We start from the raw sequence: 14,751 nt of genomic DNA on the forward strand, positions 1-14,751 counted from the left end.
AAGATTGATATTCAGGCAGAATATCAGGCAGATATGGTCAGGCAGATCATGGACACAGAGACAGAAAAGTTCCAGGAAAGTGTTTTAAAAAGTTTACTAGAAAAACAAGGCATATTTAATATTAATGGATAACCCAGTTACTGTGCTGTTTGTTCTATCTTGGATCAAAATCATTTTCTCAGCTTTAAAGTCACCCTTTATTTGGAGGCTTAGAAGTAAGTCGTCAGCATTCACAGTGGGGAGGAGGGATGCTCTATTATAAGTGATGGCAAAATCACATGAATAACGAGATGTGAGAAGTCATTTTAGTTGCTCATGACTTTCCTCAGACAAGGGCAAGTGGAAAACTTCTGAAGATATTTGTATTTTTTTCCTTCTTCTTCTAAATATAATAGAGTAAAAAAGTTTAACCAATATGCCTGATACAGGAAAACTGTAAAATTATGCTACATTACTGCCTTGATAGGTGACTAGTCATTCCAAATGGAGAGTGAAAAGGGCATTACTTAGTGAAAATTGAGGAATAGTGATGTGAAGAGAGTTTACATTTTAAAATTTGTTTTGTTTTTAATATCTGACTAGGAGTGTTATCTAAGGCAAGTGTTTTCATTTTGTGTTTCAGAAAAGTGAAAATATGCCTCTATTTCCCAAAGAATATGTGTGGATATATTAGTGTTTGGGGGAAGGCTGTAATGACATACAAATTAGCCTTGTTCTTTTTTTTTTTGCAAGATGATAAAGTTTTCTTGGATGAAGGGTAACTATTCCATGAGTGAAGCAGAGTTTCCTCTTTCAAGGGTGAAGGTGACTTAAGACTCCTTTGGAATAACCTACAAGTAGCATTTTAAGGAAGCACAGCACTTCCTTTCTTCAGAGACAAAACAGTAGGTTTTAGTTGTATAATGAAGCCGTGTTCCACCAGCAGCACATGGAGCTTATTTAAACTCAGTTCCAAAACTGGCAAAAAGAAAAGTATGATTTAGAAAACTATTTAAACTGTGGAACTTCAATCGTATAGTACTTCTTATGATATTTAAAAAAAAATTTTATGTTACTGTATAGATTAGTAATTACACAATCATATATACTGTACTTTTATTGGTTTGGGGGAGGATTTGCAAAGATATTTGATTACGCTCAGTTTTTGCCTAATGAACTTACCTTAGAACTTAACCCCTGCATAAGAAAAGACCACACTATAGTTTAACATACGTCTGAGATCACAACATAAGGTTTCTGCCTGCAAAGCTACCTTATTCCAGACAACTTATCTAGATCAGAGGGGCGGTCACCTTAATCTGATTTTAATTTCAAATCAGCCTGTAAAACCAAATCAATGAAATATTTAAGGTAATGCTTTTTGCATTTGCTGATTTCTGGTCACCTCTGCACAACTTGGATAGTTTTTGTTGAGGCATCATCAAATGCCTGAGGTGAAAGAGAATTTAAGACCGTGGCTCACTACCAGGGTCATTTGCTAAGCTGGCTGTAGGGCTACCTTGCGTCCCTTTTTCATACTGAAGCTCAGTGGGGTGATCATGGGAGAATCATTTGACCTGATGCTCAGGGTTGGTCCTCACACTGATGATTGCCCAGTAACTACCCTTCTCTTGCTCTTTGCCTTGCACAGGTGGGGTCTTACCTGATAATAACACCCACTAGGCAGAATTTCTGCTGCAATAGACATTGTTTTTGGTTGCATTTTGTTGGCATTTTTTCTTCAAAGTGCAGTAAATATGCACTCAAGAAAACACAGTGGGAACTCGGACTGCAGGGAGCCTAATAAACTTCAGCAAGGCAGGACCTGTTGTTCGTGTTTATGTTTTTCTCATCTAATTTGGGAATTGGCATAGGAGGGGGCTCCGAGCCATTGCCTTTCTCAGGTAGAAGCAGGAGATATTCATGAATTTCTGTTTTCCTTCCTCTCTCCCCCTGACCCTTCAGATTTATGAGGAATCCAAGATGAATTTGGAGCAGGAGAGGCCGTTTGTCTGCAGTGCCCCAGGCTGCTCCCAGGTGAGTGTAGGGGGGTCCTCCACTCTGGCCTGCAGGGGATGCAGTAACTTCCCACAGTGAGGCAACTCTCACTTGGCAGTCATGCCTGCTGTTGGCTTTTCTTCTTCACCAAGATATTCTCAAAGTCCCCCTCACCATCCTCATCACCATCATCACCATCATCATCATCATTTTCTACTTTGACTAGTTTGAACTACTTCCCTCACAGCCTCTGAAATACATCAGTGTTGGCCATTTCCATCCATAACTTTCCCCTGGAAGTAAACCAGCCGCATCCTGCCCACCAGATGTTCAGGATTGTTATTTCAGACAGGGGGAAAGAGGGTGCTCTCTTTGACAATAGCCACTTGAATTCTGGGCCTTTGGATTACTGGTGAAATAGCTCACCATCAGAGACTGAATTCGATTTTGTTTTGTTTTCCCGTTTGAGTAAAATAAACCCCCTATGACTCTTTTAGAACCCACCGTTTTTCCATTTATCTAAACTTTGAGAGAGGAAGTTGGCCTCCTCTGCTGTGTTAACCCTCTTTTAGCCTCTGATGGCTGCCATCAAGTGGATTAGATGTGAGGCTTACATGAGGTGCTGTGTGTGGAGTGTTTAGTAAAGGACCTGCACATTGTGCTCAGTTGACACCCACTGTTGCTATGGTGACTGCTGCTACTGTTGTACTAGAACCCATCTCTTTGAAAGAAATTGGAAACATCCATCATCTAAAATCAGAATTTGACATTTTCCCTTTGGAACAGGATGGTGACTTTTTCTACACTTGACCCTTTGGATATCTCCAAGTTCCAGTCATTGGAAAATGACCACACATGGTGCTCTCATGCCAAGATCTTCATTTTATGGGATAAAGGACAAGCTTAGAACTCAGAGCACAGGCATGTGGGTAGCTATGCTCTCTTTCTCTGAAGTGCCCAGTAGTTTCAGGTGGAATCAAGCCCCACTCTCTTGCCTGTTTATGTTGTGGGGTTGGCGGCACAGTGTAGAGCAATGTCTGGGAGTCAGTGAGAGGTGATGTTCATTAAGGACCCTTTTCATTGTATCTCCCCAGAGAGCTTGAGGAGGGTTCTGGAAGCTTCCTGGAGGGAATATGCCATGGCAACATGAAATGTTATTGCCTTGCGATGCCGCTGTTGACATCAGCCACCAGCTGAGAAACCAGCCTCCTTTGCTTGCGTTCTGGCAGATTCTGCAGGGGCTTTTATATGAATGTTGGTTTTTACCTAATAAATAAGGGAAGTGGTAGAGAAAATTATTTTGAATTTCAACTATATTTTGGCAAGCTGGTTTTGGAGGTCCTTTTGAAATAGGAAACACTGGGAAGACACAGATAGGTTGAAGTACTGGGAAAAATTCTGCTAGACCAGGACTGTCCATTGTGAATGCAGAAAATTGCCTTATCTAAGTTAAAACTGATTTCCACTTAGTTTCCTTAAGGAGGAGTCTCAATAGCCAGAAAGAATTCGATAACTTGAGCAGTTTGCTTTGCTTTGGCTGTAAAAACGTGACATTAAGTTTTATTCAATTTGAGTCACTCAGCACATTTTTGAGGGGCCTGCTTTGTGCATAAAACACATGTACCCCTGCCTTCATGGAGCTTCTAGCCTAGGCATCACATGTGGAACCACATGAGCAATTCATCAATTAATTAATGAATTGCAGTTTTCCATGAAGGAAGAGCACAGGCCACCCTGAAGACTATCATAGGGGGATTTACTTTACTTGGGGAGGATAATGGGGGTGTCTCTGTGGAAGGGGCATTCAAGGGAAAGGGATCCTCAAGAGACTTAGCAAAGGCCATAGAGGGTTCATGGCAAGTTAGGGTTCCAGGAGAGTCCAGGATTGTGAATGATGGTAGAGGAGAGCCTTTAAGAAAGGGGTATTTAGCCACATCCAGCATTTGGATAAGTCAGAGAGAAAAGAAGTGCACAGAGGACACTGGACTGTGTGGCAGAATTTCCCAAGCTTGGCACTACCAATATTTGGGGCTGAATAATTCTTTGTTGTGTGTGTGTGGGGGGCTTCCCTGTGCATTATAGGATACTTAGCAGCATCCCTGACCTCTATCTGTTAGATCCCAGTAGCGCCCCCCAGTTGCAAAAACCAGAGATGTTTCCAGGCATTACTAAATGTCCCCTTGGGGGCCAAATTGCCCCTGGCTGAGAGTGACTGCCCAGTGACTTGCATTTTGGCTTTAGCCTTGTTTCTTTTTGGATCCTTTCCCTTTTGGGAATCACCTACTTCTAAGAGATGCTCCCCCCTTCTATTTTAGGTATTGCTATAAGCCATCTTTTCTCCTTTTTGGAATCAGGCAGGGTATAAATAAATAAATGCTACAGACGTGTGGTCACTGGTGTCAGATGCTGCTAGAGCTGGCACAGCGAGAGGCCTGAGCAGGGGCTGTTGGGTTTGGCAGTTGGCTGCTTGCCGGCGACCTATGAGAGAGGAGTTGGGGTGGGGGCCAGATTGAGTGAGTGGGTGGTGAGGAAGTGGAGGTGGCCAGCATAGAGGAGCCTTTCAAGAGTGCTAGGGAGTGACGGGAAGCAGAGTGATATAATGGTAGCCTGAGAAGGAAGCAGCTTGAGAAAAGTTTTTTTTTTTTTTAACATCTTTATTGCAGTATAATTGCTTTACAGTGGTGTGTTAGTTTCTGCTTTATAACAAAGTGAATCAGCTATACGTATACATATATTAGGTCAAGGCTCGCCAGGCTGGATTTAGTCAAGGGCAAGGAGGAGTGAGCATGCTGGCTTGAAGGACCACAGCTGGAGTGCCCTTCCCCAGACTATAGGGGTGTAGAGGATCCTGTGGAGGCAGGGGGGGGGGATGTTAATTCCTCAGAGACAGAAGGGAATGGAAATAGGACCTATGAAGTTAATGTAAATTCTGAGATGGAGGTGATAATAAATGTTGAAGGGGTGCATTTCAAATGACCTTGAACTTCAATGAAGGAGCAGGTCATTTCCTTGAGAAGGCTGTGTGAACTGAGGAAAGGTTTGGAGAAACATGAGACTTGAGAATTTACATAGTTTCTTGGTTTTAAGGTAAAATTCCAAGCCTCTTCCTTCAACCCCCACTAAATTTAAATGTAAAGATATATCTAAAACTTGATGTCTCTATTTAATGTGGAAGTGTTTCTTTTTCTTGATAAGCTATTATAAAAATATGAGCATCTTTCAATTGAAGGGATATTAGAATTGAGAAAATATGGTGGTTGGCCAGTGATTCCAAGGGTCTCCTGGTGGGGTGTTAGGGAATCAGTCCATCATGGCATTTACTTTAGCGATGTTCCATAGCCTGGGACCTGCATGGAGAAGAAAGGATGGCTGGGAATTGGAAAGGGGAGTAAATATGAATTATGAGTGCTTGCGCTGTGTTGGAGGTGATGGATGGATTCCCCTCCCACCCCCTTTTTCCCTCATTGGAAAGAACGTTTGCTCTATTAGGAACGGCCTATAATACCTGGGAGGTTTTGTGTGTGTGTGTGTGTGTGTGTTACAGCTCCTTATAAGTTAGCTTTGTCCCAGAAGTGAGGAGAAACAAGCTTCTCTTGCTCTTTCTGATCTCACAGAGTCCAATGTTAATTTCACTGTTCCTTTGCCCTCTGCATTTTAAGTTCCTTGTTTTAAGTTCCAGTGGCCTCTCTCAGCTCTGTATCTATTGCAGACTGTACATTTTGGTTATTTACAATTTGCTATTTTCCTACCAAATAAAAAAAAAAAATCACAGATATCCGGTATTGTCTTATTTGGAAGGTAATTATAATTAATATGCGATATCATGGAGATTATTAGTAGTATATAATAAGTATTCTTGTTTATATTCTATTTTAGGTTATTATTTTATGGAGCCAAAAATGGCTCACAAAATGGCTGCAAATGAAGGCTATTCCCATGTTGTTTTTTGGTATATATTACAGAAAAGAATTATAATAAGGCTTTTGACAGAAAGACTAAGAAATTTAACCTATGTGTCTAAGCCACACATGGTAGTGTCACTTATTTGATGCAGTCATTCTAGTATAGTGTTATAGAGGACCAGATGATCCTGCAGGAAAAACCCACATGTCATGAAGACTTCTTTGTATTCAGAAATCTGGCATTATCACCATGTGTTGCAACTTCTGTACTCTCTAATTTATGTTATGCAAATGACAAAGAAATAAGTGATATTTATTTGAAGAACTACTTTTAGAATATTCCAAAGGACTTAGCCCAGTGAATCCCCTCATTCCCGTGAATACAAATTATACTGTTTGCAGAAAAGATTTCTACCTTAATATACAATGGTAATTGAAATTTATAGTGGCTATCCTGAGGATCTGGGATGCTCTGAGAGATTTTCTAGATTGTCAAAGATTCGGAAATATTCAGCAGACTTTATTGTCTTTTGTTGAATTTTCATTTGACTTTGATAAAGCAGATACCCTGTTAAGTTCAGGTATTAAAACATACCAGTCTGAGTCAGGGTAGGCTAGGATCTGCTACAATAATAAATTAGTCCAAAGCTTCAGTGACTTGACACAACAAAGGCTTATTTCAGTTGCCCAAGCATACATTTCAGTTATAGATTGGCAGGATGTTTTTTATAATCCTTCAGAATTCAGAGATGCTCTTCATAATTCTTCAGAGATTTAGGATGATTGAGGGGCCACTATTTCTCGTACTGTGAATCTCTGTGCTAAAAGGGAGAGGGTCTTGCCCCAAGAAATAGATGCTCACATCTGGGTGACATGTCACTTCCATTCGTGACTCAATGGGTAGAACTACTCACATGGCCCCACCCAACCACAAGAGGGCCAGGAAATCCAATTCCACCATATGACCAGAAGCCAGACAGCTGAAAATATTTGGGCGCAGCATTTTTGACAACCATAATATCATTCCCTGAAAATTAAAAATAAAGTGTTGGTTTACTACATTGCACGGAGTATAGAACACTAAAAGTAATTTGCTGTGTTACTATAAATCATACGTATAATTATAATTAATGAGATGATCAGTGTGCAAGGTCTTCATAAACAGAAACATACTATGCAAATGTCATGGGGTACATCTGTAGATATATATGGCAAATAATTAAGCGTGACGTGTAGTTCTTTTCCAAAGTCTGACATGAATGCATATGTGCTTGCGTAAAATAATTTGTCATTTTACTTACCATGCTTTCAAACTTTTTCAGAACTAATTTTTTTTTCCTTGTCACGTTTGCAGTGCTGAATGAATCTTTTTCTCTATGATGACAAAATATATATTACAAAACTGAATGGCTCCTCTCCCCTCTCCCTTTTTTTCTATTTGTCTGACAGCGCTTCCCAACAGAGGACCATCTGATGATTCATAGGCACAAGCATGAAATGACTTTGAAGTTTCCCTCAATAAAAACAGACAATATGTTATCAGGTAAGGAGCCATCAGGCAAAGACGCTTTGGGTGATCAGATCAGCCTCCTGTGAGATAATTGTTCTACAGAATAGGATGATTTCCGCTGGCAAATTCTACACCTTGAAAATTTATATTTCTAAAGTATAGCTGAGACTTAAAATAATGGTAAGCAGGAATGTAATCCGCTAATGTAGTGTTCACTCAAATAATTGGAGAGCCATGACTTCTTGTTTTCTGGAATGTGAAATATTTATTACTATGAAACTTGGCTCCATATAAGGATTTTTTAACATCACATACCTGTAATTACTCAAGCAACAGATATTAATTGAGCATCTGTAATGCACATTGCACCGTTCTGAGTGCCGTGGAGGCACGAAGATTGATATGATTACTGTTTTCGAGGAAATCACAATGTGTGTGTGAAAACTCAGCTAAAATAGAGGACTGTCCATGATATATATCAAATGAGCCTTGTAAGGAAAAATGCTGTGTGGCTTTAGCAGAAGGAGCTGTCTTTCTGGACTGAGCTGTTCAGTGAAGGTTTCCTTAAGAAACAGTACCTGCTTCATAATTGGGAAATTAAATAAGATAATGTGTGGAAATACAGCAAGTGCTCAGCAAATGTGATCAGAAATAAATAATAATGATAATCCATCAATTAATTTCCATTCTGTCCCATCTTGAGAGGTAGTGGGGTAAATTAGAAAGAGTGCAGGGAGTGAGGAAACTTGAACTCTAGCCTGGCCAGATGACCTTGAGCAAGTTGGTAAACACTTCTGGGCTTCAGTTTCTTTTTCCATTAAATGGGAATGATTTTATCTGCCCAGTCTATTTCACAGGCTTATTGTGATCCAATGAAAGCGTGTAAGTGCAAGAGTTTCATAAACCCTAGCAGGGCAATTGAAGCATTTCCTGTTGCCCTTCTCAGGCTAGAAATATTTCACTCAAGCCACTGTCTCCCTGGCATCGTGAAAGAAATAATACGCCCATGAACATGTTTTAAATGATATCAGAAGAGAAACTGACTGCACAGGCAAAACTGGCTCGTATAATTGAGCATTTCTATGGCACTTAAATTTTACAAGTATTTTATTATCACTCTTATTAGTAAATACCCTAAGAGTTTTTTCAGACAGGTTATTATTACAACCCACATTTTATGGATAGAGATGGAGGGGCGTGGGAGAGGGAGCAACTTTCCCAAACGCACCAACAGGGCAAAAAAATAGGGCCCTTGATCCTGCAGTCCTAACCCTCTGACTTGCACCAGCTACTGCTTTGTCAGGCCTCATCAGTTTATATATATGATCAAATACTCCCGGTGACGGGACTGTCCACACGTCTTCACTGTCTGGCCCGTGACTTGTAAATGGTGCAGATGGGCTGTGATTTGCAAGACGCTCGTGTTCAAAGGCAGCTTCTTCCCTTCCCTCCTCTACCACCTCTCTCTCAGCCTGTTTGTTTTTATTGAACTAGTTGGCTCTTCAGAAATAACTTTGTCTTTCCTTAAGTCTAGAAACAGATGCAGAAACTCAAATTTCTAAGAATTATGAAAGCCTAGAAGGGTTAGGAAGGGTGTTCTGTTCTTTTGTTTTTATCATTTATTACGTTCTATAGAGTCACATGTGGTGTAACCTTATAGTTTGACAATGAACATGTATAGGAAAGTAGCAAGGCTCTAGACTTTGGAATTCCCAATATTTCAAGTAATAAGCTCACCCTTTATTTCTCCCAAACAGGATCCCTAAAATAGGCTGCCTGGGGGTAGGGGAGTGGGAGGTGAGTGTGAAGGAGTGGTGATTATGTGGTGATATTATCACTACAGAGGTAAGTACCAGCGTAGTATCTCTCAGGTAGACTGCTGGGATGGCCCTACAGGGAGCCCCATCCAAAGGTCTGAAAAAAAGTAGCTAAAGATGTGGGAACGTTTCTATAGATTTCCTGTAGGTTTTTGATGAAACTCTTGAAGCTTTTCAGTAGTTCTTACCAGATTCTTATTAATTTGTTACGTCAAACTCAGAATAAGAAAATGAAGGGAGAAATAAATGAGGAAAAACAGCATAAATAATATAAGGGCATATTTTCTTTTGCTTTCTCAGGTTTTATATTGAAGCTGGTATGAGGCCATCTCATACTCCCAATGAAATTAAGTGCTAAATTTTTTTAAACCATTTTTTAATTGAAGGATAGTTGATTTACAGTGTTGTGCTAATTTCTGCTGTGCAGCAGAGGGACCCAGTTATACACAGATATACATTCTTTTTTAAAAAATATTCTTCTCCATTATGGTTTATCCCAGGAGATTGGATATAGTTCCCTGTGCTAAATTTTTAAACTTGCTACCCACTCTGCATGTTAGTAGTCTCGTAGAAATTTCTTGCTGGAACAGAATACAGAGCTATCCAGTACAGCTCCAAGGGCTGAGGTGTCAACTACATGTCATATGCCAATGTTGTCCACACTGAATTGTAATATGCTATTTACTGAGTATTTGTGCTTTGCATTTTTTTCCAGGAAAGTCTTTAAAATATATTTATCTCAAACATCATTTCAGTTTTAGCATATTAGATTGTGATTGTCAATATGACTGAAGTTTTATTTGTCTGTATCTTAATTTACTCAGATTTGAATTTATCAAAACCTTCAGAATCTGCTTTTATTGAAAATATGTTCATTAGAATTTTATTTCTTAATGTACCTTAAACCTATTTTGTGGCCTCTCATGAAGATGAATAATTTTGTACAGCTCGAAATATAGTAACAATAAAAATAAAAATAGTATAAATCAAATCTTAAATCAGCAATCCTCATCAGGGCAAAAATGTTCAAGGCTATTTTTTTTTTCAAACAATATTTGGGCTATTTTTTTTTAAAGCAATGTTCAATTACCCAAAATTTCATTTCAGATGAATTGGAGTTTAACATATATTAAGGAGATAAAGTATGGTAGGTGTGTTTATTACTAATTTCAGGGTATCTAGCTAACCTAAATTTTGGAAAATCACTTCATCCTTCATTAATTGCAAATATTATAGTTAGGGAAGTTATTAAGATATCACACATATACATTTGAAGGGTAAATGTCCAAAGAGTTGTAAGATCTGAAATAATTTTATAGCTTTGCCATAAAGTCCATTTTATTTAAGCCAGGTAGAATTTATTACTCAAAATGACTGTAAATAATCTTTGACATGCCACAAAGTAGGATAATAAAAGTGACGGTCATGGTGTTTTATTAACATGAGTCTGCTCTTACTGATAGACAGTAAACATAAAACCTCTCCTTCTAAAGTGACAGTACTAGTAAGGACACGAGTAGGGGTGGTGGTGTTGGATTCTGAGGGCAAAGACTTCCATTCCCTCCCACCTTGGTCCTTCCATCCTTATTTGGGCCATGTGGTACATTTCCAGTGTCCTTATGTGACGAGGGGCATGAACCTTTCCCTTCAACTATTCTCCATCTGATAGAAGGTAATTTCATGGTGAGGGAAGTTGTGATAGCAAAGGTTTTTAGGTGCCAGGTTTGAAATGAGAATCCATTGAGGACAGTATACTTCCACATACAGGTTGCAAAATTACCAGCTACCACATGACACCAGATCTGTTTGGCTTGCAAATTATGATCAAATTTCAGTATTAGAGACAAAGAGGATGGTGTTTGGGTCTATTTTAATGGTATTATGTCTAGGTATCCAGAAATTCCCAAATCTTGCCCTAGCAAACATCCCCACCCCCACTTCTTTACAGGGTTCCCAGGGTCTGTACAGGAAAAAACAAAAAACAAACAAAAAAACAGAATAGGAATCAAAGTACAACTTTGTAGTTGAACAAATAATAAGCAAATAATATGCTAAATGAGAACTCTGTGTGTGTATGTTGTGTGTGGGGGGAATATGGTAGAAATATTGACCTAGAAGATGACTGATTTTGCTTCATGAAAGGAAAGATGAAGTTCAAGAGTACTGCAAACCTTTCCCAAAAGATAAAACCTGATCAACACTCAGGTGGGAAACCTGAGAAAGAGACAGGGGACCGTGCCTTTAAATGCCTAGTCAGTTCCCTCACCAGACATCACAGCCGGATTAATGCTGCAGGCAACTGGGCTGTGTTTAGAGAGAAGTTAGGACAGGCACCAGCTGAGGTGTGGGAAGAGGGTCTGAAGTTGCCCCTTCATCACCATTCATTTAGTCAACAAACATTTAATGAGTGCCTGCAAGGATCCTATTGTGCTGGGTGCTGGGGATGTGGCATTGAACCAGAGAGATGAGGTCCCTCTTCTATGGAACTGATTATATGCTGTTGGGGGTAGGGAGGAAGAGAGATAATAGACAAAAAACCAAAAACAAAACAAAACCAAAAATCCCCAGATAAATAAACAAGAAAATATCAGTTAGGGAGAAGTGTTCTGATGAAGATAAAACATGATAATGTGACATCAGTGGCCAGCAGGCTGCCCAAGGGAGGTCAGGAAAGGCCTCTTCTAGATGAGTGGCATTTCAGCCAAGACCTGATGTTCAGCACTCCAGGCCCAGGGGTTCTTTCTTCCTGACCTCTGAATATGGTGGGGCTGGAAGTGGTAAAACCCCAAGACCAGATGCGGTGCAGCTGACTGTGTCTTGCGCTGACACATGGAAGAGAGGCAAGAGAGACTGGCTTCCTCATCCCATCTTCCTTATCACCGTCTGATGCAGAGCATCTAATATAAATGACAATATAGTCCTTCAGAACCCAACTGAGTCCTGGATTAGGTCTAGAAGTAGGGCCTATCTCTAGTTCCAGACTCTAAACCTAATACTTACTGTGGAGAAAGCAAAATGTTTTCAATGAAGTAGAACTTTTGTCTCCAAGAGATTGTGATCAACCAGACAATCTCAGAACCCGAATCCATTGCTCATGGCTCTTTGCTATAAACCCTGCTTAATAATCCAAGAGCATTTTAAGGGAGGAGCCAGAGGAAAAGTGACATATCTCACTCCAGATTCTTTTTGGAATGAACTGGGATATAAAAAGTAAATAAATCTCTCTCTCTGTCTCTGTCTCTGTCTCTCTGTCTCTGTCTCTCTCTCTCTCTCTCACACACACACACACACACACACATGCGCGTCCCATACTTAGCTTCTTTCTCTTCCATTGATGGTAAAGTTACATAGTGACTTCTCACTGTGGAAATTAATCAGATCTTTATGGAACAGAGGGTGGTGGAGATGGCTTGCACCAGAGGGCAGCATGATAATAGCAATAGCTACCATTTATTGCCTTATGTTATGCCTGTAATATGCGCCCTGCTTTATATACACTGTCATTTAATCCTGGCCACTTTTTTTTCACATGAGTAAACGAGATCAAGAGGATAAGCAATTTGTCCAAAGTCCCTATCTGTCTATAATTTTCTCACTGTACATATAGATTTGGTGAGGTACACATATTTTTAGTATGTTTTGACCTTAGATTTATGTTTGGATATAAATCTATGAACTGCTTTTTCTTATATTATTGACTTATCCCTTCAATAGTCATCAAATGGAGAGACTAGTCAAACGTTTTTAGAAGGAGATTGTAACAACACATTAGCATTTAGAGGAACGAAGAGTTGTGTTTTTAAATCAGATTTTCTCACCCACTCTAATAAGTGGCTACAGTAAGTCCCCTACATACGAACCTTCAAGTTGCGAACTTTCAAAGATGCAAATGTTCGTTAGCGTGTCCAGTCACATAAGTTAGTTCACGTTGTCATGTGAGTGCATGTGGTTGTGCTTTTGTGTAGTTTACTGTACTGTGTTTATTTGTTTTTTATGTATTATTTGTATGAAAAGTATTATAAACCTATTACGGTACAGTACTATATATCCGACTGTGTTAGTTGGGTACCTAGGCTAATTCTGTTGGACTTATACGAATGCGCTTTCGGCACAGAACTCTTTTGTATGTAGGGACTTACTGCATTGGCATTTGGACATGTCAGCTTCTCATTCATGTTTTAAGTTGGTCAAGCAAAATAGAATTTTGAAAATTCACCTGATACGTCAAAGGCCTTGATCTACAGTCTTCCTTTATATATGAAAAACTGGCTTCCAGTCTGTTTAATCTGGAAACCAATCCCTTTTGACAAAGAGTATAGTAGAACTCAGGCAATGAGTGACTAAGTGGAAACATTAAGCTTTAGCTTCCACTATTCAGGGCAGATTTTGATCCCTTTGTTCACGTGGCCAGCAGAGACATGGTTTCACAGTGTTAATAACCCTTTTTACCAGCTCAGCTCCTCTAAAGTGAAATAAAATTGTGGCTTAATTGCTGTTGTAACACTTAGGGGTAAGCCATGGCTGATAGTGAGTATGTAGGTGTGGAAAGTATACTTGAATTATTTAAATCTATATCTGTGTCTTCTGGAGCCATGTGTTGTAAGAGATGCCTTTATCAGAGCATTTTCTAGTTGACTCACAGCCTCTCTAAGGGTATCTAGTCTACCAGCTCTCCACCTTGACAGAAATGGATTCCAGCATGTGATTCAAGAGTGCGAGAGTGTGTCTCACTGACCTGGATCACCCCAGTCTGGGTCAATTTTTAAGCATCCCACAGCTATTGTTTAAAAACCAGAGTTACCTTGGTTTGTCCCATGGTAGCACTGCCTCTTGGGACAGATGTAGGGAAATAGTTATGTCAGTGTTACTGAAAGGACCCTAGTGTTCCTATTGTATATTCACACTCAATAAAAGGCACATTTATCGCAAAGAAGCCTGTCTAGAATTCCACGGAATTCTGTCAGTTGTTACTGATTATTACTCTTATAAAGGATTTTGCATTTTAAAATTCATTTAATGTGAACTGAATTAGGACTTTATTAAAATTCAGATAAGGTATAAGAATATTTTAAAGAAAGCATTTGCTGAAAAATTCATGGGATAAATATGACTATAAAAAGAATATTAAAAGTCTCGAAGAGAAATGCCTTTTTTGAGAACCCCAACTCTTACTAAAATAGATAGGCTAATTGCAATACTTTTCTCTATTGATTTGAACAGCATTCTTGAGGAATTCCATTAAGCTACATTTTGTTGGCTGAAATTGAGTCATGTAAATAATAAAAATGCATTGCCTTTTAAAAAATACCCTATAGTTAAGAATGGTCACTAATTCAAACTGATCTTTCTTATAACTGGTCTGAATTAGTGAGGCTTTTATCGTATCAATTTAATACAAAATGATGTAAAATTACTTTATAGAGTCCTTTAGTAATACTGTAGCTGAGACTATCAGACCAATAGGAAAAAAATTTTGCGTAGGGGACTCATATTTTTCTCCTCTGGTATATGATGGGAAGTCTGCTTTTCCTTTTTTTTTTTTTAA

General features: G+C 39.2%; 1 protein-coding gene across 9 annotated transcripts in view; it reads left to right on the forward strand.

Moving 5' to 3' along the window:
* The window catches only part of CREB5 (cAMP responsive element binding protein 5), a 409,001-nt gene that overhangs the window by 71,078 nt on the left and 323,172 nt on the right, over positions 1 to 14,751 (forward strand). For 8 of the 9 annotated variants that reach the window (XM_082397957.1, XM_082397958.1, XM_082397960.1 and 5 more), the window contains 2 exons: positions 1,945 to 2,016; positions 7,329 to 7,422. In XM_082397957.1, the coding sequence (XP_082254083.1) occupies positions 1,963 to 2,016; positions 7,329 to 7,422 (148 nt within the window). In that variant the 5' untranslated portion in view covers positions 1,945 to 1,962. Of the gene's footprint in view, positions 1 to 1,944; positions 2,017 to 7,328; positions 7,423 to 14,751 lie in introns of those variants that run through there. The other variant, XM_082397963.1, reaches the window with a different exon arrangement.

Source organism: Balaenoptera borealis (genome assembly GCF_965194805.1).
Source record: "Balaenoptera borealis genome assembly, chromosome: 7".
In the NCBI taxonomy this organism is placed as follows: Eukaryota; Metazoa; Chordata; class Mammalia; order Artiodactyla; family Balaenopteridae; genus Balaenoptera; species Balaenoptera borealis.